At 37.5% G+C, this 25,842-nt stretch overlaps 5 protein-coding genes and 1 long non-coding RNA gene across 6 annotated transcripts; 1 reads left to right on the forward strand and 5 right to left on the reverse strand.

Moving 5' to 3' along the window:
* The first annotated feature begins 3,718 nt into the window (after positions 1 to 3,718).
* LOC119078555 lies at positions 3,719 to 4,739 on the forward strand. Its single transcript, XR_005088026.1, has 3 exons — positions 3,719 to 3,919; positions 4,115 to 4,255; positions 4,307 to 4,739. It is a non-coding gene; the product is annotated as an uncharacterized LOC119078555 (long non-coding RNA).
* A 336-nt stretch (positions 4,740 to 5,075) lies between these two features.
* LOC119078616 lies at positions 5,076 to 13,295 on the reverse strand. The gene is made up of 8 exons (XM_037186212.1): positions 12,971 to 13,295; positions 10,300 to 10,791; positions 7,965 to 8,134; positions 6,591 to 6,711; positions 6,428 to 6,506; positions 5,726 to 5,910; positions 5,471 to 5,660; positions 5,076 to 5,261 (listed from the first exon to the last, which is right to left on the reverse strand). The coding sequence occupies exons 1-8, from the start codon at positions 13,293 to 13,295 to the stop codon at positions 5,147 to 5,149; spliced, it is 1,677 nt and encodes a 558-aa protein (XP_037042107.1). The 3' UTR covers positions 5,076 to 5,146.
* A 466-nt stretch (positions 13,296 to 13,761) lies between these two features.
* Positions 13,762 to 14,706, reverse strand: LOC119078541 (chymotrypsin-2-like). Its single transcript, XM_037186110.1, has 2 exons — positions 14,226 to 14,706; positions 13,762 to 14,163 (listed from the first exon to the last, which is right to left on the reverse strand). Exons 1-2 carry the CDS (start codon positions 14,697 to 14,699, stop codon positions 13,855 to 13,857), a joined length of 783 nt encoding a protein of 260 aa, XP_037042005.1. The 5' UTR covers positions 14,700 to 14,706; the 3' UTR covers positions 13,762 to 13,854.
* An 836-nt stretch (positions 14,707 to 15,542) lies between these two features.
* On the reverse strand, positions 15,543 to 17,629 carry LOC119078526. The gene is made up of 4 exons (XM_037186092.1): positions 17,392 to 17,629; positions 16,959 to 17,328; positions 16,420 to 16,902; positions 15,543 to 16,353 (listed from the first exon to the last, which is right to left on the reverse strand). The coding sequence occupies exons 1-4, from the start codon at positions 17,596 to 17,598 to the stop codon at positions 16,163 to 16,165; spliced, it is 1,251 nt and encodes a 416-aa protein (XP_037041987.1). The 5' UTR covers positions 17,599 to 17,629; the 3' UTR covers positions 15,543 to 16,162.
* A 3,968-nt stretch (positions 17,630 to 21,597) lies between these two features.
* Positions 21,598 to 25,594, reverse strand: LOC119078532 (dynamin-1-like protein). The gene is made up of 9 exons (XM_037186099.1): positions 25,500 to 25,594; positions 24,302 to 24,421; positions 24,083 to 24,224; positions 23,632 to 23,843; positions 23,118 to 23,576; positions 22,773 to 23,056; positions 22,171 to 22,707; positions 22,015 to 22,110; positions 21,598 to 21,947 (listed from the first exon to the last, which is right to left on the reverse strand). The coding sequence occupies exons 1-6, from the start codon at positions 25,545 to 25,547 to the stop codon at positions 23,030 to 23,032; spliced, it is 1,008 nt and encodes a 335-aa protein (XP_037041994.1). The 5' UTR covers positions 25,548 to 25,594; the 3' UTR covers positions 21,598 to 21,947; positions 22,015 to 22,110; positions 22,171 to 22,707; positions 22,773 to 23,029.
* On the reverse strand, positions 21,894 to 23,006 carry LOC119078617 (dynamin-1-like protein). Its single transcript, XM_037186213.1, has 4 exons — positions 22,773 to 23,006; positions 22,171 to 22,707; positions 22,015 to 22,110; positions 21,894 to 21,947 (listed from the first exon to the last, which is right to left on the reverse strand). The coding sequence occupies exons 1-4, from the start codon at positions 23,004 to 23,006 to the stop codon at positions 21,894 to 21,896; spliced, it is 921 nt and encodes a 306-aa protein (XP_037042108.1).
* Positions 25,595 to 25,842: the final 248 nt, after the last annotated feature.

Consider the following 25,842-nt stretch of genomic DNA (forward strand, 5'->3'; position numbering starts at 1 on the left):
TGGTCGTGAATTCGGTTCAAATATTGCGCAAATCATTATCTTCGGCGGTGAATAATATATATTCAATTGGCGGTTGGTCAGAGAATTTTTAGGTAACTCTTGCATCTGTGCAGTTTAATTGAAGTATGAAGTGTATTTTACTCAGTGCTGGACTAGCTCAAAAAAGTTGTTTCGAATAAGGCCCGTTGGCTCATACGACTATACGATAAAGTTTGATACGAAACCTATTACTTCAGCAGTTCTAACACACATTTTGCTACAACTGCAACAATAACTAAAACTCAATCCTTTTTCTTGATGTCGCTACTCTAAATAACAGACAAATAAGTCCCATTTCCATCTTAGCAAGACACTCTTACTCAGTTAGGAGTCGGTGAACTATTTATTGACGAATTGGAGCAGACTGTGGTGCTAATTCAATTTAATTGATTTCAAGTCTCGGATAGAAACACTCTGGTATGGAAAGGCCACAATATTACAGATTTAAGGAGCTGGTTTTAACAAAATCGTGGTAATGATACAACAACTTTTTATTAATCTTTTACTAATTGTTTAAGCATTTGTGGCATTCACAGTAATTGGTGTTAAATGACATTGTGGACATCCTGGGCATCCATTTTCGTCGGTGGTCGGTGTAGAATCTGGGCAGAAAATGTCTGAACAAATATGAGGTTTACATGGAACACATGCGGGACAACCAGGACAGCCATTCGTTTGGGTTCCCATCTGAGAATACGTCTTGCCAGGTTCGCATTTTGCAGCTGGACAGAACAATGGCTCACATTTCGCACAAATAACACAGCCTACACATCCATTCGATAGGATTTCATTTTCTAGGAAATATCCGTCATCGCAAGTGGCTGGCGTCATTGGACAATGAAAGACAGGACATTTCGCACAACTAGCACAGCCTACGCATCCATTCGATAGGATTTCATTATCTAGGAAATATCCGTCATCGCAACTGGCTGGCGTCATCGGACAATTAAAGACAGGACATTTTGCACAACTAGCACAGCCTACACATCCATTCGATAGGATTTCATTTTCTAGGAAATATCCGTCATCGCAAGTGGCTGGCGTCATCGGACAATGAAAGACAGGACATTTCGCACAAATAGGACAGTCTGGACATCCATTCGATTGCTTGGTATCTTGCAAATATTCTCCATCAGCACATGTAAGAGCGGGACATTGTAAATCAGTGCTATTCACGCATTTGTTCTGAACACATTTGGGGCATGCTGGACATCCGTTACGTTGCTTTGGTGGATAAAAAATGTGAGTACCGGGTGGGCATGTTGGATAGAAGCAAGGGTCACATGATTTCTTAGTTACGAATAGTGAATGTGGATCAGCAGCACATAGAGTCTACAACAATATTTTCAAATTAAGCTCAGTAGCACTTTGTCTCGATGAAGATTAATAAATTTGTATCAATATAATTACTTGCAACATCAAGGCTGCCATAGCAACGAAAATCGTGTGTTTCATTTTTTTTACTTCTGGTCTACCTGGAAACTGAGCACGTCTGTTACTAACTGGAACAAAAAGTAAATCGGTCTGTTTTATACCTGTCGAATAACATTGTCACGGAATATTTTCTTTTTTTTTTGCTGTATCATGAATGTTTTTCTTCGCTGAATCTGTTTTACTATTTGAACTGAAATTTTTCGAAGTCACTTAACTAAATATTGGTTTTTGTTTTTAATAACAACGCCGTGTGTGAAACATCTTCCATCAGTCGAAAAATTGGCCCTAGATTCGAGTGAAATTTTATTAAAAAGCGAGGGGAAACAACAACTATAGGAAATAGTGTACCAGTCGGAATCATAGAATTACTAATTAGTCCTACGAATTTGAACAGTCGAAATTAAAAATTCACGCCGTAAGTGTGCCTAAAATTTGAATTTTAAGTGAACGATTCGATGAAAAAGTGAACCGAAAAATACATTTCAACGCTTCATTGTATGAAAATGACGCTACGTTAGAAAGACCAAAGTATATAAACACTGAAGGTAACGCAAATCCGCAAGAACACACGGACCCCTACGTTCGGATGAGTATATTTTTTATAATGTTGGACACAAGTCAAATCTACTTTGTTAGGTTGCAACACATGCCAAAACCCAATACTACACAACACACTTCCAACAACATTATCGCACCAAACGTCACGGATGCAACATAACAAATCTTACATTCACCCGAAACTTGGGGTCCGCATTTCTTGCTATTCCCTGAGGATTTGCGTTACCTTAGTATGTATATTTACCTTGAGAAAGACCTCCGCACTTTATATTTTGAATTTCGACCGAACTTACCGCGTGAATTCGAATTGTATTTGTGAGCTGAGAGTATTGTGATATGAGGATGCATGTTTGTTGCGATTGAAACGATTCTTTTTAGTCCCAGCGGTTAAATAATTTTATTCAAAAACGTGAGGTAAATTCACTTTACTGCACGGATCCAAAACTTTACCTCAAGTTTTTGAATATAATACCTTACTCGGCTACGCCTCGGTCGGTGAAATTCACACAAGTAGTACCATTTCCATCATTTGCCCCATTGTTACGTACTATTCTTTTCGTGTAGACGTACTTGTAGTGTGGAACATTTTGACATTTTGTTATTGCTCTATGTAAAGTTCAACATCTTTCCCCACCCATCACATATACAAATTTCTCTGAAGGCTACCGTTTCGGATTTCAATTTAAACACAAGTTCACCTCATCATCATTATGGAAACAAAATGGTAATATGGGATTCATTAAATTTACTTTCTGTACATTCAAAAGCCCAATTCCAACGTACTCCAATAACAGGCACAAGAACAGATTTTTTTAAGGGTCATTCGGCTTCTTATTTTGTATCGAACGTCCGTAACTTAGTGAATTTATATAAGAATTTTAGACTACTGCGTCGAGGAGGCCTCTTATTTAATTCTGTTCTCATGTCTGTTCTTGGAGTGCGTTGCCAATTCCCATCTGCGCTGGTAGAGTTTTTATCAGTGTCGATAAATTTTGACAGGAATTGGCTATTGGTTCAAATAAGTCCATGCAATTAGTGGCGAAAAGAAAAGCTCAATGCTCCGCATACTGGTATCAGAAGAATATTTAAAAAAAAACACTCAGACTCAGCTTCAGTTTCCTTATCAAACATGGATTCGAAACATACATCATGCCATGCATGCGACTGAATTTAACAATAATTTAACACCTAGCAAAATATACATGTACGTACGTGTGCACCCACAGATGGCACCTATAAAACTGTTTTTTTCACAAAAGCTATTTAAAAATTAAACTTTTTCCGTTCAATAATCTAAAGCCAGTCGAAAAGAATGAAAAAAGTTCTCAGTAGTAAAACACCACAAATGTTAATATTGAGTGAAAACTGTGTACCTACAATTTACAAGTTCGTTGAAATCTTTTTACTCACATCTTTGATTAACGTTAGATCAATGTGAAATGGCCTTTTAAAATGACCGATTGAGCTACCGCGCACACTTCTATATTTATTGCCAATTTCATCTGCATTCCTGGTACAGGGTCCATGTCAGAATGGGCGCAAACTTTTCAATTTTCTTTCTTAAAAAAAAGAGTCCAACGAGTCACTCCCATCATAACAAATCCTTCAAACATTCCAAAAAAAATTCAAAAAGAAAATGCATGGAATACCACGAAGAACACTGGACGCAAAATTGTCAAAATTATCATTCAGTCTAGATGATTGCCTTTCGTAGGCAGTTTGAAAGTATTTGGAAGGCTGTAGACTTTGGGGAGGTCACGCAGATGCAAAATGATGCTAGTCCAACTGAAAAACAAGCACAACTAACCCGTGGAAGTACAAACACGATGCGCCTTTACCAACTTTAAATAGAAGTGGCGGATAACAACAAATTTTCTTTTGACGAGGGGTGAGTAAGTAATTCAATTATTTATAAATTAGCTAGAAACGCTGGGAGATTTTTGAGGTCGGGATGCAATGACTCCTCATGACCACCCATGGTCCGTCGAGTCGCCTAGCGTCCCAATTTATATTGTGATTAGTAGAGGGACTAATTGCAAGATCGTTCGTATAAAAATAGTTACTCTACTCCATCTGGTTGCAGAGCAGTGGCCTTAGAAAGTCAAAAAATCACAATTTTCAAAGGATGATAACAGCGAGACGATGCGATCTGGAGAGTGAGTAAGAAGCTGTAGTGGCAAGGTTCGATGGACCCTTTCGAACGCATCTAAAACATTTTCCGAAAGTAGTCCGGAATTACCATATTTAAACAAAAGTTAATTTTGTGTAATTTTAGTCAACTTTGGGCACCTTTGTTCCCTAGCGGTAGACTTTTTGAGCAACAAAATTATATCTGTCATAATGAAAAACGAATACGCTTGCGCGGCAATCAATTCTTTTGCGGGTTGCCAATGTGTCACGTTCGATGAGGCCGAATATGGTTTGAAAATCATCGTACGATTTTCCTGGACAAGTGTGATCCACAATACGGCACAAACGTTTAACGAAGCCATTAATACTTGCGAACTAATCCTAGATAGTCCGATGCTACATGCAATATCGTGAAATTTTCAGGATGCTGACAATTGTCCCCCTGAAGTAGTGTGTATCATTCCGTCGCCCTGCGAAGTCCCAAGAGAGATTTGGTCCTGCACCACGAAGAAGTTGTGTTTATTAAGCTAACTGCTCATCAAAACGATGTGATCACTGAGCAACCGCATAGAACGATTCCATTGGAATAAAATGTAATTTATTGATTAACAAGACTTTTTCTTTTCAAAAAATAATTAATTTCCTTTAAATGTTTCAAGAAAACTCAAAAAGAAAATGCATCGAGTATGTATTCCGGGTTGTACACTTCAATTACATTATCCAATTTTATTATGATTATAACATTAATGAAGATGATGTCGTCGATTCTTTTCCGAACTTTCTGTTAGAAGTAGCCGAAAGCGGGGTTGTCACTGCGGTAGGACGTTTCGTTTCGTCTATTCCTGTAGTTTGTTGGCGAGAAAATTAAGAATTTGTGTTGAGGCAAAACTTTATGGGATTTTTATACCTAGTCGTTGCTTTATCGCCTCCAAGACATTGCATTTACAGACAAAGATAATGAAAATGAAAACACCCTGGAAGAAGTTTAAGAAGTCCGAGACATACCACAATATAGTTCCGACCATTGCAGCAGCGTTGCTAAGATTTTCATTGACCACGTTCCCCCCATAACCACAAACAATTTTAAATTCATCGTATACCTGTTTAGTGTTTAGTGCATTGATTAATCTCTTGTCCGAACAATCGAACAATCGATTATATAAAACCTAGTGTCTTATTTTTGGCCAAGACATTCTTTAAATCGAATTTTCACTGTGATGCCATGCCATGCCAAACGAAGAAAAATCTCCCAGGCAAAATGGCATATACCATGGCTAAAAATAGGTCACTAAGTCTTACTTATCTTTACTTTGCTTTGTCGGCCAGAAATTTCCTTTTCCCATCGGGTAATTCATTGTCATTTGCGCATTGCATGCTATTGATTTCGCTCTTTATTTTGTTGCAATGAATGGCAGTAAGGATGAACAGAATGACGTTGGTAAGAATGTGTAGCGCAATTGGAAAAAAGAAAAATACGAAATAACCGCGCCAATTTTCGCCTATAATGAAAGTGTACGTTAATTTATAAGCACATTTCCCTCCTGCAACAAAATAAATGACTCACGTGCAAACCAACACATATTTTTCGATCCCATTTGAGGGCTCCAACTGTCAGGTAGCAAATGAAAGTAATCCACGAAAATTGCAGAAAGTGTCAATATGGTTGGAAGTCCCCATCCATGTAGGGAGTATAAGAGAAACGTGCGCATTTCCTTTGTTCGTTTCATTAGGCGAATTGTACGGATTGTCCTGGGCGAGAAGTAGATTTTGAAACTTTTGTCGCAACTGATTTATTTCGGATGGACTTGGAGATTTGCTTACATCCAAATTCAACATATAAATTTGGTTAACTGAACCTATGGGTTGAGGCGCCACCGAGTAATCAACAGTTCTTTTCTTCACCTAGTGACGAAATGAGAATGTTTCGTTGCAAAACAAATTCTCTTAAAAACTCGAATTATATAGAGAGGGTATTGTTCGCTGCCCTTTTTGACAAAAACGCTGTATGTAACTCGGTGACAAATACCTTGTTAGACACACGATCTTGGCACACGGGGCATAAATAACTATTTCGTGCTTATTCTCCGAAATTTTGGGAGTTATCGTGGTGTCAAGAATTTGAGCAAATCACTGTAATGACTAATGAATTGATTTTCCAAAAACAGGCCCTGGTCTGAATCAAAGACGAGGTCGAAAATAGAAAAGTATTGAACTATTCGATGCTAGCTGGTGGTAAGCGCATTTGATGTCAAAATTTAGTTCTTACCCGAACGTCCTCCACATATCAAAGCACATTATACTCTGCCAGCAAAAAGCTGCCAGAAAGGAGAAGAATATCAAATACGCTAAAAATTAAATAAAACAAATAAAAGCGTTAGATTCAATTCAAATCGTTTCAACAAATCTTAGACAAACTTTGCAGTTCTTACCTACAAAGAAACAATGTTCCAACTTTTGGTCTGAATGAAATTGAACAATAGCCAGTGATACGTAAGCTGATAACAAACTACTTAAATGGCAAACAAGAGTTTTTCCATGTAAATTTAAAAGCTGAAAAATACACGAAAAACAACCAGATCATCTTTTTTGAAATAGATCGTTAAGGGATCCGGAGCAGCATTACAATAGTACAAAAAGCAATTAAAAATGTTAATTCAGTCCGAACACGCACAATTTGAATGCATGTGGGAGAGGTTCAAAAAAGGTGTTTGCGTTTTAATAAATTTTGTGAGGGGGCCTCAATAGATTGAATAGAAAGGTAGGTATTTTCGTAAAGGTGTATGCGTGTCAGCCGAAGTGCATCCAAAAGAATATGAGTGTGTCTCATCCTTTTCCATTGCCTTACATGGAAATTTACCGTGCAGCGACAAAAATTAAATATACAGCGGAACTGATCGAATCCTCTCTTTCAATTCTAATTGGATCATATTTGGTGATTTGGTGATTACATGGTTTACATGTGTTAGCTGCATTCACTTAGTGACCATACACTATTATTTTAGTCATTATTTTCCACACTTCAAAATACAAACCTTTGGTAAACATGCATAACATATGAGTGTCATCGCGAGAAAAATGCATGAAATAGTCAAACCAATAGCATAATATGTGAACTTAGTAGGCTGCGGATATGGTGTGAAGCAGAGGAATGTATGTAGCTGAAAATAAGTAAAATGGAACTTTGTAATGGTCTGTTATCTTCGCTTCGATAAAACTTACAATTTTTCTTGGAAGTTTAAAATAAAAGGGGAAAAGGTGAAAAGTTGTATTTGAAAAATTAACTTCAGACAATTTTATAAAACTCGATTTGGCAACTTGCGACAAAAATTGTTCACCTGTGAAGTTATGAAGGTTTCTTTTAAAATTAGGATTGGTGATAAGATAAGCATACCTCTGTCCATCAGTGTAATCAATAAATCTGTTACTTCTATTGTTAAAATCACTACTAAACTTTGATATGAAATCTATTACTTCAGCCGTTCTAACACACATTTTGCTATAATGACAACAATAACTAAAACTCAAACCTTATTCATATCGTTACTCTCAAGAACAGATAAATAGGTCCCATTCCCCTCTTACTACGTTGAAAATGGAATGCTATAAGTCGGTGAAATATTTATTGACGAATTCGAGCAGATCATCGTGCTAAAACAACAACTTGAGTGAAAGCAACTACCCAATAATAGCAATTCACGAATACCTTAACTTTATTTCAATAATTTCTAAATACGACAGGTAAAAAAATCCAGTTGATCAGACCTATCATCATCTTGGTAGTCTTATATAGATGGTATACTTACATCAACAGTTCCAATGTCTAAAAACTCCACACAGTATTCATCAAACGAAAATGGCTTCTCATAATTTCTAACGTGCACGGAGCCATCAACATGGCTAATGTAATGAGCGTCATCCGGATCATTGCTCAATTTGTATTTGTTGCACGTTTGAGTGTTTATTAGCCCATAAACTGTAAAGGAATGTTTTTTGTTTATGAAAAATCGTGTAAAAATGGTGTATTGCAACCAACGCACTGCTCCTAGCATGAACATAAGAAATATTTGGAGGCTGATGAAGTCAGAAGTTGCGGGAAATTGTAATAAGATGTCGTACATATACATAATTCTGATGTGCTAAAATTATTTCTTGTCCTTTTCATTCTTCAATGTAGTTCCAAATTATTAAAAATTTCGTCATTACAAGCTTCAACTTTTACAGCACCATATTTAGTATGGTCGCACACGTCATATTTTTTACTCCATTACAGATCCGATCAATGCCGGGTAAACATTGAAGAGCCCAAAAATACAAAGTGTTTCCAAACCGAGCTGACTGTTGAAATTACACAATGAAAATAAAAAGCATTTCCGTTGAAAAAATTAAGACATTTCACTAATTTCACAAAAAAATGTAATACAGCCACAAGGACGCTTTAGTACCGACTGCCAAATTTAATTTTCTGAGGCCGTTAGATAAATTACATCTTGAAAGCTGGAGTGGTTTGAAAGAACTTGAAAAAGTACACCAAAGTACACCATTAAATTCGTAAAACATTTTTTGATTAGGTCGCTTAACTAACTTTTTCAAATGTATGAAAAAACCTCCATGCAGACCCAAGTTCAGAGGGTGAGCCTAATGTCTTGGCCCAACTTTTTGTTGGGTTTATCGGTGTACTTTGGTGTACTTTTTGGAGCTCTTTCAGGATATACAAGCCGCAAAATTTTAAGTTTTGAAATGGCTTCAGAAATCGAGCGTGCGTTTTTATGATTTTTGTAACGCAAACATTACAAAATTACAAAAACGTTGCAAAATTCCACTACACCAAAAACGCGGATTCGATTTGTGAAGCCATTAGGAAAGTGACAACTTTTTAATTGGTGAACTTTGAAAGATCAACGCACATCAAGCAAAGGTGCTTCGAGTGACAGCTGCTAAATAGAGTACTATTTTATACGAAAATTTTTTAGAGATTTTTTACAGTGACAAAGTTTGTTACACTATTCCATTTCAGTACCCTATTTAGAGTACGACTCATGCTTGAAGTGCATTGTGTACTGCTAATAATGCGATAGATGTTTATATAATCAAATGCCATCAAGACCGGACTGACTCAAAACAGCCCTTGGGGCGTTGTATAAGGAAAAGTTGGAAGAAGCCCTTCTTTGTTCTTCTCTACGAATACAAAAATCAAGCAGACCTTCGGGCCCGAATTCCCATAGGGGCTTGCCGGAACTGACTGATATCACTGCCCGAGAGTATGTGGGTGCGTGCTTCCACAAATATGCTTCACAGATACACGAAAAACCAGCTAAATTAAATATGTGAAAGTGTAGCCTTAATGTTTTCTTTCGATCGTTCTGATACATTGATGCAAGGATAACCTTTTTGTGAATTTACAAATTTTACGGCATAAGAGAACTATTTTTGTAAGGCTACGTCTACACCTACAGTTTGAGTATGAAATGAACCATAGAGTTGTTGCGTTCGAGGTGACATGGCAGTGCTGATGGTATTCGGTATCTAAAAATTCCACGGGCACCCGGACATGTTTTAAAATGACAATACAACGTAGAGGTGTATAGCTCCATGATATAAACAAGCAAAACAATCAAAATCTGTCCATTCTTTCTACATGCGTTTATGTTTGGCAATGTAGAACGTAAATTGGATTCAAATTGCCCGTTCTTATAATCCTCAATCTGTTCAAAAATCATTTTCAATTAATTTTTTTTCAAAATGATTATACGTTAAGTAGACCTTTCATGAATGGTGCACTGACTAACTCAAATTATACACTATTGAAGGCAAGATCCATCTTCAACTGCACGAAAAAATACGTGCCATTTGCATAAACGTTTACATTAAGCTAATCTATCAATTTACACGTTAACAAAATATTCAAAGTCTTTTTGCCTCTAAAATTTCGAGTTGTCTGTTTATACACTCGGTTAGTTTACGATTTTCTCTCTGTGAAATGTTTATATAATTCAATGCTATCATTTACGAACAGATCTGTGCGTTCCACTCAAATAATTTAGGTGGAAATTCTCTAGGAAATGACTTCATTAGGCAATTGTAACGTTACTATGACACGACCAATTAAACCACAAAACAAATTTTAAGTAGAAAATTTACCTGTAGGTTCCACGACCAAATAGCCGCTTGATCCATTAGTCGGTGATCCGATGTCATAGAATGTCGGTTTAATATTTCTTGCATATGGGACACATTTTATAGAACCATTCAACCGCTGCATCATCATCTCGTTACTGCAACAACGCCGTACACATGGCATTCCTGCACAAAGAACCTTTGGTCGACATGTCCGAACTATTATTCCGTTGTCACGTCTAGCCATTGTTTTATTCCATTTCGAATTAACGATCCCATCGATGCAAAACTTTTCGGATTTTAAAATCTCCGATTCGATGGCAGACAATTTTAGTCCATTTTTCATTAACTTGGTGTTGTGGATGTCGGTTTCATATTCAACGAATATTTCGTTTGATTCACAGTTCGGTACCTTTGTTTGAAAAATACCAATGGCTTTGCTAAACAGTTTATGGAAGTCTTCGGACACATCCAGACTTTTCACACATTCGCGATTAATTATGTCGTATGAGAATCCTTTGTATGGAGAGAAAAGTTTAGTTGAAGATAATGAAGATGTTTAATCAGTTATAGTAACTAAGTAGATAGATAAGTAAGCTAAGCGAAATTAAAACGTGATAGCCCCACTTCTAGTCACTGACTGACGAAAGAATGTACACAGGTGGCGGGACATTTCGACACCGTCAATATCGTCAGGAACGATATTATCGTTTTTTTGGACGATACTATCATCTAAAAAACGATACTATCGTCTAAAAAACGATAATATCGTTTTTAGACGATAGTATCGTCCAAAAAAACGATAATATCGTTTTTTGGACGATAGTATCGTCCAAAAAAAACGATATTATCGTCCAAAAAATTTTCATCCAGGACGATAATATCGTCTAAATTGGAAAATTCTAAAATATTGTCTGGACGATAGTATCGTTTTCTGGACGATATTATCGTTCAGAATACGATACTATCGTTTTCTGGACGATATTACCGTTCTAGAAAATCTAATGGATATTTTCGTTTTCTGTACGATAATATCGTCCAAAACGATAATATCGTCCTGGGCGATATTATCGTTTTCTTAAATGATAATATCGTCCAGCACGATACTATCGTTTAAAAAAACGATAATATCGCCCAGGACGATATTATCGTTTAGTTTTGGGTGGTAATATTGTCCAGGACTTAATTTTACTCAGAGGTGCAGCAAGAACCGAATTCTCTTCCAAAATATCAAAAAACAATTGTCAGAGGAAATCACCTACACATCAGTGTTTAAAAAAGGCGTTTAGTTCGTCCCTAAATAATTCATCTTTTTACGAAATGAATACCAACTTAGATTGTACATAAAAAGCGTTTTAACACGCCGAGCGATCCGGCCCATTGCCCCGGAGCGAAGCGGAGGGCCGCAATGCGAGCCGGGCGCCGGAACGGTGTCGGAACTTAGGAGTTAATTTTTTTTTCTCGCATCGTCTCATAATTAGTCTGTGTAATTTTTCTATTATAAAATTTAAATTTACGGAACCAAATGAACCAATTTTTAATATATATTTGCCGTCTATAAAAAGGTGTTTATCTACAAGATTTTGTGTTTCGTCTTCAACAACCATCCAGAACGATAATATCGCCCAGGTCTAGAATTTTTATTTTAAATAAATTAAAAACGATATTATCGTCCTGGACGATATTATCGTCTCAAATTAAAAAAAATTAATAAATTAAAAACGATATTATCGTCCCAAAAATTATCGACCAGGACGGTAATATCGTCCAAAATAACGATAAATTTGTTCAGAAAAAGAAAATAACGATAATATCGTCCAGCGGATATTTTCATCCAGGACGATATTATCGTCAAAAAAACGATATTATCGTTTTTTGAACGATAATATCGTTTTTTAGACGATAGTATCATCAAAAAAACGATAGTATCGTCCAAAAAAACGATAGTATCGTCCAAAAAAACGATAGTATCGTCCAAAAAAACGATAGTATCGTCCAAAGAAACGATATTATCGTTTTTTTAAACGATAATATCGTCCTGAAAATATTTTAAAATTTATAATTTTAGACGATATTATCGTCCTGGATGAAATTTTTTTAGACGATATTATCGTTTTTTAGACGTTTTTAGACGTCTAAAAAACGATAATATCGTTCCTGACGATATTGACCGTGTAGTTATGTCGCCTCACCGGTAAGCCATGATTACCTCATACCAGATTGGTTATATATAGGACACGCATTGAAGCAGGATATTGTTGATTACTAACATAGAGATGTGCGGACCAACATATTTCAAAGCCCGGTAACATGCCGTTCAAACAATCTTTTTTTATTACTCGAATGCATTACATTGTTTCATAATCGCCGTCCACTTGGGATGGAAATGGCCAACTTGGGTGAATTTGGCTATATTTCTTTCTCTCTCTGTTTGTCGACATATTTTGTGACAGAGAGAAAAGTATGGCCAAATTTACCCTAGTACACGTCATGTTAGTAGAATGTTCAATATAAGTTCAGTATACTGCTACAAGTGCTAAAGAGAAATCGAAAAAATGTCTGGGAAATAAAGATCCAACTACTATGTCAATAATACCTTCCGCGCAACACTTAAACAATTTGTGAACTTCAATTTTAAACAGTTCCGAACACGTTAGTCCGTGTAAAACACCTTGGTACATATCAATGCAACTACCACTTGAAATAGCCTCTCCGTCCACATCTATATCGAACAATAAAACATCATGGCAAGACGGTATCTGACTCTTATCTTTAATTTCTAAATTGTAACCGAAAAATGTTTGATTCACTTCACCACCCTGTCCAGTTCCACTACATTGGAAATCGTCGCTTTTCTGTCCACTCTTGTCAGTTACCACAATCAATTCGTTGCCTTGTGGACAACATTTAGTAATTTTCACATTATCTGAAAGGAACGTTACGGATTCGGAATTCTTTATCAAGCCCAACACAATGATCGTCAACACTGTTGCATTTGAACAAATTATCTGCCATTCCATCGCAAAACTTTATGTACACAACGAACGTCGCTTTCAAATAACTTTTGTTTGTTTTACTTTTCCGTCTAACTTCACCAAGAAAAATTTACAAATTTCTTTGCTTCAAAATTGATTTTCAATCGAAAAAATAAGAAAGGTAAGTGTTGCTTGCTGTACGTATCTAACTCAACTAACGAATTTTTGTAGGAGAGATTTTTCGCGATGTCTAGCAAATATTTATGAAAATCGCTCAAAATATTTCGGTGTTGTTAAAGGCTAGTACACAGTTCATAATGCCGTGAAAAATACATGAAATATACTTTTAAGGTGCAACAAAAAATATTTTTTATTTAAGGCGAAAATCTATTTTCTTGCTAAATGCTTTACTTCCTGTTTTTTAGTACGTAAGATGTTGCCATGGTTGCTAGGAATCTCGCGCCGCGTCATTCACAATAATTCACATTTTGTATAAGGAAGATGTCACTTTGTGAATTATTGTGAATGACGTGGCGCGAGATTCCTTAACACCGTTGCCATGCCCATCTGGTTTGGTAAAAGTTTACTGTAACTGAATCAGAAATCAAAGTATTATTCCCGTGACCAATAATATCCAAGTTCGATAAGATGCAACACTTGTGAAAATATCTGGAGAACCCTTTGCACATGGTATACCCCACGAAACAATGCCCACTTGCACAGGTCCTACTTGTGATCCAACCACCAGTGGTCCGCCCGAATCCCCTTGACACGACCCGCGACCGACACCATCATATGTGCAAACATTTGTATCGTACACTGGATATCCTGGTAGTGCATTTTGACATTGTGCAGTAGTTATTGATTTTAGGCTAATTTGTTGCAAATCATTTGGTAGAATAGACGAAGGGTACTGAAATCAAGGTGGTTTAGTTGATTGAAATGAAATTCTAGAAATAAAGACAAGCTACTGACGCTGGTTAGTCCCCAACCGCTCAAAGTAAGCGATGTACCTCCCAGTACAGGTAATGCAGCTAGTCCAACACTCTGGACTTTTGGACCATAACTAATTACACCATTTATTCGGAGTACGGCAATATCATTAACATTGTTGATTGGGTTGTAACTTACATGCGACCTAATCTCAGAAACACCATACCCAATACCCCCACTACTAAGTGAATTTGTACCCACGACCACAAAAATCGAAGATGGTCCCATACCTGACACACAGTGCGCTGCAGTCAAAATCCAATTCGGTGATATGATCGAACCACCACAAAAGTGAGCATTATGTGCCGGATTTCGCAGTGATACCTGGTATGGGAAATCACCGTCTTGGGCTGTTGAACCACCAACGATTCTAGACTGAACATCGATTTGTTGCGGTTTACTTTCAGACACGCCAATGGCGAACAGTAGCAGCAACGAAGCATTTGAGAAGCCCATACTGATTTTGAAGTGAAACTGTTTTGTGATAGCTTAGAAACAGACATTTTTATACCCAGGATGTGTAGGTGAAATTTGGTTATTTGTTTGGCTGATAAAGAAAATTATCGCAAAATCAACACGAGCACAAAATGTAACAATTGATTTAGCCTTCTCATGAATCATTTTGATCTTGAAGATTCGGATACGTTATGTCATTACTATCACTCAAATAATCCAACCACTCTTTGTTTAGTAGAAGGCAAACATTTGCATTTATGACGTTCTTGACAAAGAGGCTAGATGCAAAAGTCTCTTAAATGACATTGAAAGACAGTTCGTGAGTTAACTTCTTTTTATTATTTCATGTTTCCTACTGTTTTCTAAGGCTGTGTATAATCGGAGAGGTCACGCGAACCGATGATGATGATTTTAAACATTGGAAAGTTACGCCATACCATCACGGTAACAGTTGCCGGACAACCCTAATCATGACAAAAGATGATTTTTTGCAAAAACATTCGCCATGTTATCTTCAAATGTGGTGTGTCACCCTCATATCTTCACCTGCGTGACCTCCACGAATATACGGTCTTGCTATTTTTAATAAAATCTACAACAGGCTGCGATTTTCTAATACTCTCCTAGCAACCAAACTACAATTATTAAGGTGGTAACTACGTTTATGAATCACTGCTAGTTTGTTCGCTCGTGTTGTTGTTGTTTTTATGCCATATTAAAAATCAGCGTTTCTCAAACTTATTTTCCCCCCTAAATCGATTTTTTGAGAGAGTTTGTTTGCTAGGGAGAGTATTGGATTTTCTCTTAAAATTCCAAATTGATGTAAAATACAGGGTCCGAAAAAGCCACTCTATTTGAAATGACCTACTTGTCTACATTTTAAAGTGAACTAAAAATTTGAAAATTTTTGCCACTTTAGCTCTTATTGTGGCGGTTCAAAAAATGTTGTTTGGCAGATATTAGAGAGGCTAAATATCCGTTAAACAATCTGTTCAAGTGCTTGGTTCAGTGCTATAGTAAAACTCATTTGTAAAAATCAAAAATAAATAAATAAATTAGCAAACACCCCAAAGGCACTTCTGGAATCGCCCGAATTCGCAGTATAACCAGTGGTAAAACATGAACCTTATTATATAGGCGATTGATAGCCTTGAGTTTTACCTATAATCGACGATGAAAATGAAAAGTCACAAACGCAGCGTTGAAACACTTGCTTTCACAGCGATACTCACATAATCAGAGTGCGATGATTTTTTTTATTAAAGTTACTCGTTCATCTACTGATTTACTCGAAATTCATTTTGAACGACGTGAGCGAGCACACCATACAAATTTAAGTGAACGATTGGGCGAACAAATGAACTGATAAGCGCTTCCTTACGACAGCGCATGTACTGTAAGTGAAAATCGCAATCACTCCCATATCACAACTCTACTTAATATAGTTGCAGAGACATTATAGATCAATCCAAAACTCCCAATTCATCAAAGTACGGAAGATATTTTCGTAAAATTGCATGAGCTTTTGGCGTACCGTGAAGTTTTCGTTTGAATTGCAAAGCTTTCTCATTGACTGAAAATATTGTTTCAAAATCGACAGATTCTGTGTAATCGTGTGTTTGCAGTAGCACGGTCAAACATGTCGTCATGAATCCTACATATCACAGAAAATTAAGTGAGTACTCTCTTCATCTACGAAGAAATTGTTTCTCGTACTTACCATAAAAGCCCTTCTCTGCGAACTGCTGTTTAAACTCTTGCAATGTTGGACTACGCTTCGAATAGTTCAGATTCTCCAAATGCTTTACGAGGCTTGTGTGGTAAAACTCAATCAACTCGTCGGTATGATCAAGTCGAAGCGAGTCCTTTAATGTATTTGAAAGGAAATAATGTAAATCGATAGCTGGTGACGTAAAACAAGAAAATTGAAAGTCGATGAAGACGATATTGTCGATTGTTTGCTTGTCTTCACTCCTTCTGACCATTAAATTTGGAGACCACATATCGCCGTGGACTAACGTATTAAAATGCGTCGGATTCGGCTGGAATGCATGGCGTGCTTTCTCATCAAACTTGGACAACAATCGATCCAGTTTTGGTAGATATTTTGCAAAATCCGGCCAATTTGATACCACTTCTTTGACGAAACTTACTTGGGCTTTGAAGTGCGGTAGGAATCCGTCAACATGCTGATTTATTATACCTTAGAATACAGTCGTTATAACGTTGTGATGGTAGTTTACGAGATCAGAGACTAACCACCGCCATAACTTTCAAAAATCTCCGCTTCTCTTTGCACGATCAAGGCATTGATTGCATGGAATGCCGCTACTTTTTGCAGAGCAACTTTAGCAGCATCCAGATCGTAACCGTTTTGAACCGATATTGTGCAATAGTCTTCCGCAGCCAAATCTTCCAACAAAAGGACACCATTAATCTCACAGACGCCGTATACTTCTGGCAAAAATCGACTAGGTCCCATCAATTCGTTCGCGCATTTTTTCATTTTTGGCGCGATGTGACTGTAGAAATGAAATTCCTTTTCTATCGCATTCAGACTGGATAGAAAATCAAAAGCGAAATTTCCGCGCAGAGTCAATTTGGCGATGATACTCAAATCTGCACTTTGCTGAAACAAGGTTCACATTTTCACTGAAGACACTTTTGCAGAAAAAAATACGTTTCTTCTTACGTGGTGGCCGGGAGCTTTATTAAGTTTGATAGTTAAGCGGTAGAGTATACCGGCGAAATTTTCCACTTTTTCGGTAGCTGGTTTTGCTACGAAATTGAGGACCTTTAAGTGGTCATCTTGGAAGTACTGCTGAAGATGTTCCTCAATAAATTGATTGTTCAGCCAAATTGGTAATACTAGTTTCGCGTCATCACTCGTCGAAGTCATATTTCGAGTTCAATATGGAATATCCACACTATATCAGATCTGAAGCTCAACTGAAAAGCAACTTTTTACTTAACAACAGAGAACAAAGAACAAGGTGATAATATAAAAAAAAGAAGAGAGAGATAAGGTAAATCCCATAAATTGAGTAAATAACGATTCTCGTCGATCTTTCTTACAAGAAAGTCGTTGATATAGTCGGTATCTCGTATGTTTACTTCCTAACTTGCACCATCTGGCTTTAATCTTTACACAACATGAGTGGTTTATGTATTGCTACCAGATAATCGAATAGTGGAGGGGCATTTGGGCATTTAGCGAAAATGTTTTTATGGGATTATTTTGAGTAGTCAAAAAAACACAAATTAGAAATTTTTTAGGTCGCGGATCAACAAGGTTTTTTTAAGGTACATGTCGCTGGCACCCCCACCATTTAGGGCTGTGTCGAATTAGGGCTCATATTAAAGGGCTCGTTTAGGGCTGACGAATGAAACCGGTCCTGAGTTTAGGGCTGTCGATTTATGTGAGTTATATCGTTTTGAATTTTTCAAGTATGTCGCTTAAGTGTTTTGTCATAAATTGAATAGGTTTTTGACTTTCTACTTAATCTATGATTTGGGGCTAGTTTAGGGCTGACGATTGAAACCGGTCCCGAGTTTAGGGCTGCTCAAATACCAAAGTTATTCAATTTTTTCTCGAAAAAACATGTCATATTGGCAGTTTTCGATGTTATTCATAGTGTTACTAGTTGAAAGTATATATTAACGTTTGGGGCTAGTTTAGGGCTGACAATTGAAGCCAATCCTGAGTTTAGGGCTGCTATCCCGCCAAAGATAGTCAGATTTTTCTAAACACAAACATGTCATATTAGCTGTTTCAACGATATTCCAAAAGCTTCTGACTGAAATTATAGTCTATCGTTTAGGGCTCATTTAGGGCTGATGATTGAAACCGGTCTAGAGTTTGGAGCCGCTCAGTGACCAAAGTTATTCAATTATTAAGAAAAAAAAAGCATGTCATTTTGGGCGTTTTGTTGATATACAATTTGTTTCTTATTAAAAGCATAGCTTAACGTTTAGGGCTCATTTAGGGCTGACAATTGAATCCGACCTCAAGTCTAGGGATATTGAATGAGCAAATTTATTCGAGTTATCACCCATCAACTGTTCCATTGGAAATTTTCAAGACCATAAAAGCATCCATAAAAATGTTGCATTAAACGATAGTGGTAGAGGCTTGTTTATCGCTAAAAATCAGATAAAGTTATTTAATCTCTTATTGAGTATGATTTTTCTAACAATGCTAAAGTGCACTTAGAACTAGAGAATAGCACTGCCTGTGGTCTTATTTTTCGAGGAGAGAAACTGTTCAAATAAAATTAATACCGTGGTGGCTCTTGAAATAATGTTGAAAAATAACTCAGGGACAACAACGATGGATTCACGTTATAGACTTGAAATCTGATCATCAGATGTCTTGAAAATTTCCAATGGAACAGTTGATGGGTGATAACTCGAATAAATTTGCTCATTCAATATCCCTAGACTTGAGGTCGGATTCAATTGTCAGCCCTAAATGAGCCCTAAACGTTAAGCTACGCTTTCAATAAGAAACAAATTGTATATCAACAAAACGCCCAAAATGACATGCTTTTTTTTTCTTAATAATTGAATAACTTTGGTCACTGAGCGGCTCCAAACTCTAGACCGGTTTCAATCATCAGCCCTAAATGAGCCCTAAACGATAGACTATAATTTCAGTCAGAAGCTTTTGGAATATCGTTGAAACAGCTAATATGACATGTTTGTGTTTAGAAAAATCTGACTATCTTTGGCGGGATAGCAGCCCTAAACTCAGGATTGGCTTCAATTGTCAGCCCTAAACTAGCCCCAAACGTTAATATATACTTTCAACTAGTAACACTATGAATAACATCGAAAACTGCCAATATGACATGTTTTTTCGAGAAAAAATTGAATAACTTTGGTATTTGAGCAGCCCTAAACTCGGGACCGGTTTCAATCGTCAGCCCTAAACTAGCCCCAAATCATAGATTAAGTAGAAAGTCAAAAACCTATTCAATTTATGACAAAACACTTAAGCGACATACTTGAAAAATTCAAAACGATATAACTCACATAAATCGACAGCCCTAAACTCGGGATCGGTTCCATTCGTCAGCCCTAAACGAGCCCTTTAATATGAGCCCTAACTCGACAAAGCCCTTAATGGTGGGGGTGCCAGCGAAATGCACCTGTTTTTTTAACAAACAAAATTTCGACCGTCATCGGTACAATGTAAACAATCCGGTTCTTCGGCGACATTACATGATTTTCAACGGAGATTGTGTATAAATTATAAAATTAATTAAATAACGCGGTACATTTCATAACAAAAAATCATGGCAAAATATGCCGTATTTTAGTTGTGAGGTGCACAAAATACTATTGTATGTCAACTTTCGATTCAAATTTTGAAATTTAGTGAGAAGCTACTATGACAATGTACCCACGAAACGTAGCACAACAAAGAGAAAATTTATTTCAATCAAAAAACAAAGACGGAATAAAAACCCTACGGAAATTCGGTTCTTGCAATTTGCGCCCCTGAGCTTTTCGTCTCAGGTTAAACAAAATTGGTATGTACGAAGCTGTTTACGTCATTTGTAAGATGAAGGGTGCTCTGGCACTGTCGTTGTCCACTCGTACCTTGTTAGGCGGCGCTTATTGCATGGATTGGGGTATTAGAGTTTTTTGGGGTTCTCATTGTGTTCCACTATGCCTGAGGAAACGAGAAGTAGCCGTGTGAAATGAATGAATTCAATGTTACCGAAATCTCTGATTGGTTTGTATCCTGATTTCGATCGCATCTCTGATTGGTTTGTATCCTGATTTGGAACGTGATGATGAATGTCTAATCTACCTAATGGTACACGGAATTTCTTTAACTTACCTAAGCAACCTCATCAAGCCCGATGTGGACAAAATCGCTGCGGAAAGCGAACACGGAAAACGGAAATGTTTCTTTGTGTTGAAGAATGAGGTCAACCTCTGCAAGTCGAGTGCTAGTGAGTCATTCCTTGCAAGAGTCATTTTCGACCAATGATTTTGTCGTTTGCTGTTGTGCTTCACTCGCCGTTGATCGCTTTAGCAATTGTTATAGTTTTGCTTGTACTGTTGCTTCACTCGCAATTGTGAATTCGAAGATTCAGTTACGGTTTATGACTTCGAAGACTAGATCGAGTCCCTTTTCTGATGTTTCCATTGTAAAGCCGACTAAAGTTGATCTTTACAGATTGAGTACTGGCAAGTCATTCCCTGCAAATTGAATTAGACAACTGGTTGATCTTTACAGATTGAGTGCTGGCGAGTCATTCTCTGTTAGAGTTTCGTCATCCGGAATTTTGGGCTAATTAGTGTAGCTTGAGGCCATACTTCACTCACTACGAGATTTTCTTCTACTGATTTTGTTCAGCATTGTTGATACACAGAAGGCTAAGAAACATTATCTTTGAAATTAACTTCGATCGAAGATTTTTCGCGAGATCTTTGCATTGTTTTTCCGTTTCGTTGTTGGTGCTGTTTGCCGGTGATTGTGCAATTTTCGCTGGCTGGATAAATGGGCGGATCAGACGGTTGGTGACGTAAGAATCGTGTGTGAGAATTTTTTTATTACAGCGAGGCTCTAATTTGCGGCCGGAGGTATGTGGTGCCACAGGAAGTTTTCCCGTGGTTTGCCGTGACGATTTTTCTCTGCCGTGGTAGTTGCGAGTGGTTGTTCTGTAGCCGATGTCTTTGTCCGAAGTCTTCTGTGGCGTTTTTCCAGTAGTTTTCCTGCGAGAGTTTTTGTACGGCGAAAGAATTTCCATGAGGATTGTTATGGGTGTGACCCTGTGAGTTGTGACGAGTGGGAGGAACTTGCCTAAAATAAGGTGAAATTTATTTTGAATTCCATCAACAGATCCATGGGGCAAGCACAATGAACATAAAATTAAATGCTTTTGTCTTTATTCAGATATAGGAGATTTCGAACAATTATTTACTGAGTCTAATCGAATTTCGTTATGTGACTCACCACAATCGCTCAAAATTCTACTTGAACAAAAAGAAGTGGAAATGTTTCTAAGAAAATTATTGTAAACAAAAGGGTCAGCGTTCCACATTTAAATGGTTGCTCAAAGTGGAACCGTATTGAACGCTTAGTATTTTAGGAAGTTATTTTGATAAGATCAGCTTATGAGTAAATTGTAGAGTCTTTCGAATACGCCGTGGTCAACGTACACAACTCTTTTGGTCGTCTTAAATTCTGGAGTTTTTGATTTCGCGAATAACTTCCAGAGCGCTATCCATAGCCTAAAAAAATGCGTTCCAATCATTCCAACAAGAATAAACCTTGGAATAATCGACCCCCACGACCTACCCGTATTTTGTCAGTGGTCAGTTTCCGTTGTTCTTCGATTGTCTCACATTCTCGAACTAACTGATCGATTTTTTCGGACTTGTGAAGTTTCTCCATCTACAACAAGAATTCCCAATGTTTACTTTCAAACGATAAACTGTTGACTTATCTACAAACCAGTCGTCGTTGGATGTTACGCTCCATAAAGTAGACAACAGTGTGGGCGATCGCTTTCGGACAATATTCTAGGAAGGCCAACTTGACAATATCAAAATACTTTTGAACCAATTGCCGCACAATCTTACACTGCATCTGCTGTATATCGGTCGGCTTGTCTCCCAGAATGGACTGCATAGGTTCCTCCTCTTTTTCCGATGTCGTCGTGAGCAATTCGTACTTCGACAAAGTATTTTTCTTGATCAAATCCTGCATTTCGGTGTTGAAATCAATTTGGATCGTCTTAATGAAACTGGCCTGAATGGCAACGTAATTTTTCAGCAGATCATGGACAACCAGATGTCGTTCGGTTAATAGTTCGGTGACTTCGTCGGTAATTGCCGCTGACAAATACGGCAAGCGTTGCATTTTCTTCTCCAGGAAGGTATTCCAGATCTTCATGATGTTTATGATTTCGCAGTTCACGGTACTCGCACATTTCAGTGCTGGTTCTTCAAGACGTTTAATTTGATGGCGTACTAAATCTTGATAGGCAGCCTACATTTCGGACAAAGTTTAAGGTCATTGTTTAGCGATATTGTTTAATGGGACGGGAAATTTACCTCCGTTATCAACACTGAACCTTCGATGCCACGAGAATTACAGATCACAGTAAGGATTTCTACGTCGTCAAGGTCGTCTTGGGGTACGATTTTCTTCAAACTTCGCGCCAGATCTTCGTCAAGAGCCACATTAATTTGGGCGCTTCCGACCAGTACTTTCTTCTGGATGTAACGATTCTTCCCCACTATTGATGACTTAAAGCCATTGCAAAATTCTTCGATAATGTCCACCATAACAGCAGACTTATTCTCGATGTTTACATTTGCATGTTGGTTAACCGAGTCTGTGTGAATTTCAAACAAATGACAAGATTTTAGCATTATAAAAAAACAAATTCAGTTCACCTGCAACATCGGAAGCGTTTTCATAATGTGCTCCAACAACAGCCGCTGTAATCGAACTTTCAAGTTCGGAATGCCGTTGTGCGATGCAATGGTTGGATAATTGTCGATTAGAAATTTGGCTTCATTTTCCATGCTATCTGCGATCGATACACCTCTTACGGTATCATCGTACGATCGATTTACGACTCCAACGATTCCAAGTTTCACTTTAATTATTTGGCCGGTTAGGACATCTGTAGCATCTGTTCCATAGTCCATCAGATCGAGCTTTGTTAAAACGCAAATCGTTCTTTCACCCTTCGGGTCGATCGTCTTCACGAATTTGATGGTTTTTGGATTTTGTATTTCGTTGCTGGCAGCACATACGGCAAGAATTACACTATTGGGATTCTTAGCGTAACGCTCAACCACATCAATGATCTGCTGCTCAATATCTTCGGGTTGACCTTCAGCAGGAGCCTGTAAGAGCGTTTACCATATTGTGAGGGTTTTCATAGCATTAATTACAACTTACAGAAACAAGTCCTGGAAGGTCGACAAGCGTCAAATTGATGACATTCGGCGAGATTATGCGAAGTATCAATTGCTCTTTGACAATGACATTTTCACCTGCTGCACGTCTATTTACTTCATTGTTGATGATATGGCTCACTCGATTGAAGTCTGTTACAATCTTTTCATCCGTCAACTGTGGGAATTCAACCCATTCCGTTGCCTTTAACTTGGCTATTGGATAAACAGTTTTAATGAAGTAGCTGCTGACTTAATCGTACCGACTAATCTTGTAACTGCCGTGTTAGGCCAAAACATCGTATCGCATTTACATCTCTGGTTTTAAAAAGCTTCGCTACTTCTCCGATGGAATCCAAAATTAGCTCAAAGCTCCCCAAAGCACACACATAATGCGAACCGTTGTGTCGACTTAACACGACAGTATACGGAAGCGATGTAAATTTTTGTCTTACCTGATAAGGATCGATACTGTTCGTCGTCTCGATTTTTCTTAATCATTTGCAGCACTATTGGACATCTAGTGCAAGTCTTCGTTCCGCGCGGAAAACATGAAAATCCACAAATATTTTCCAGCACAGAGCTTTTGCCGCTGCTCTGAACACCGAAAAAGAATTTGATGAAAACGGAAACGAAATAATTTTTTTTTAAATCTTTGAAAGTGAAACGTATACCTGTTCCCCAACGACGATAATTTGCGGTAGTTGAATGGGACAGGTGCCGGTCGTGTTGAAAACATTTTGCAGTTGATTAATGATCGGAATTAGTCTGTCCAGTCCAAATACTGGCTTGTACTGAAGAAATGTTTAAGGTTCAAATACACAGACTATGACTGGATTTCCCTGCGAAACTCTGCATTTCTTTTACCTACTATACTAGAGTTTTATTGCGCTGTATCCCTTCAAGATATTCCAATAAACTTCTAAGAAACGAACACTTTATTCTGAATCAAAACTGCGGACTGCGGTTGCGGTTGTAATCGGTAGAGGTTGCAAATCTAATAGTGATGATACAAAAAATTGGTCCATTGATGTATCTAAAGCTGGTGGAGACCCGTTAAATTTTAAAAATGAAGACTTTTGGAAGGTCTCCTCCCTGCGGATTCATGGGATATTTTGTAATTTGTTATACCAATAGACTGACATGTCTGCTACTAATCACAAAAACGAAATTCTTGAATTTGCTGTGCGAGCGTTCGTAACGGTTCAAATTTTCGTACTAAGTACTGTACTTCTCCGTACACTCGTACAGTCGGTTTAAAAAAAATCTTTTCGTGATTAGTAGTGGACATATCCCTTATCAATATAATTAATTAAATAAATGTACCACCCACACCCATGATTCCTGGCGTACACGACTTCCAAAAATTGTCATTTTTAAACATGGAACGAGTCTCTACCAGCTTCATATACAGGAACGGACCAATTTTTTGTGTCATTATCAGAATTTCAACATCTATCGATTACAGCCTCAACCTAGGTGCCCTGACTCCTAGTGCATTGAATGATGCGGTTGAACATCAAATTTTGTTTACCGGAGCCTTGAACAAGGCCTTGAACTGGTTAGAAATCCTAAAGAATCAAAACGGCAATGTGCGATTGGTGGGATCTCACAATCAATCAGGAAATATCTTTTGGAAAAATCATTTTCCAAAATTTTGTTGAATTTTCCTTAATTTTCTCAAAAATATCTTTGGTAAAATTTTGAAAAATGTAGGAAAATTCGGGAAATTGTGAAAAATTATAGGTGAGTGTGGGAAAATGTTTTCTCAAATATAGTCCCTGACCGGACAACCCGAAAAATTGTTTTCATTCAATTTAGCCGATCTATGGATTTTACTATGCACTGTGTAAACCAAATTATTTATCTTACGCTTCCAACGTGAAAGTTTGAGTGCACTCCCGTTTCAACACCACCCATTGCGCTTTTCTTAGCACTTTTCTTAGCACTTTTCTTCGAATGCTGCAATAATGAGACAATGAATTATCATAACAATAGAACCAACAATGTGATCATCAACATTAGGGAAAGTTTTTATCTGTTATTTCCAATACTTGCCTTTACATCTGACCATTCCAGCTGACCATTCTCGAACGTTCCGTCATTCTGCATTGTTGAGATCGAATATTCAACCGGATTCTAGCAAAAAATTTACTTGAAATTTGCACAGAAAGAAAACTTTGTCACGCACGTTATTGTTAGTAGGGATCGAAAA

This window comes from Bradysia coprophila, unplaced genomic scaffold (genome assembly GCF_014529535.1).
Source record: "Bradysia coprophila strain Holo2 unplaced genomic scaffold, BU_Bcop_v1 contig_297, whole genome shotgun sequence".
In the NCBI taxonomy this organism is placed as follows: domain Eukaryota; kingdom Metazoa; phylum Arthropoda; class Insecta; order Diptera; family Sciaridae; genus Bradysia; species Bradysia coprophila.

Coding starts and splice junctions, on each gene's coding strand:
- LOC119078616 (XM_037186212.1), bottom strand. CDS start 13,295: ATGGAATGGCAGATAATTTGTTCAAATGCAACAGTGTTGACGATCATT. Junction 6,712..7,964: donor TAGACATTGGAACTGTTGAT/GTAAGTATACCA, acceptor TGTATTTTTCAG/CTTTTAAATTTACATGGAAA. Junction 5,911..6,427: donor GATATGTGGAGGACGTTCGG/GTAAGAACTAAA, acceptor CTTCTCGCCCAG/GACAATCCGTACAATTCGCC.
- LOC119078541 (XM_037186110.1), bottom strand. CDS start 14,699: ATGGGCTTCTCAAATGCTTCGTTGCTGCTACTGTTCGCCATTGGCGTG. Junction 14,164..14,225: donor GCGGTTGGGGACTAACCAGC/GTCAGTAGCTTG, acceptor CCTTGATTTCAG/TACCCTTCGTCTATTCTACC.
- LOC119078526 (XM_037186092.1), bottom strand. CDS start 17,598: ATGACTTCGACGAGTGATGACGCGAAACTAGTATTACCAATTTGGCTG. Junction 17,329..17,391: donor ATAAAGCTCCCGGCCACCAC/GTAAGAAGAAAC, acceptor ACCTTGTTTCAG/CAAAGTGCAGATTTGAGTAT. Junction 16,354..16,419: donor CGCAGAGAAGGGCTTTTATG/GTAAGTACGAGA, acceptor TGTGATATGTAG/GATTCATGACGACATGTTTG.
- LOC119078617 (XM_037186213.1), bottom strand. CDS start 23,006: ATGGTGGACATTATCGAAGAATTTTGCAATGGCTTTAAGTCATCAATA. Junction 22,708..22,772: donor GTTCAGTGTTGATAACGGAG/GTAAATTTCCCG, acceptor TCCGAAATGTAG/GCTGCCTATCAAGATTTAGT. Junction 21,948..22,014: donor TGACCACTGACAAAATACGG/GTAGGTCGTGGG, acceptor GCATTTTTTTAG/GCTATGGATAGCGCTCTGGA.
- LOC119078532 (XM_037186099.1), bottom strand. CDS start 25,547: ATGGGTGGTGTTGAAACGGGAGTGCACTCAAACTTTCACGTTGGAAGC. Junction 23,844..24,082: donor ACAGTATCGATCCTTATCAG/GTAAGACAAAAA, acceptor TTTATCCAATAG/CCAAGTTAAAGGCAACGGAA. Junction 23,057..23,117: donor AAACGCTTCCGATGTTGCAG/GTGAACTGAATT, acceptor AAATTCACACAG/ACTCGGTTAACCAACATGCA.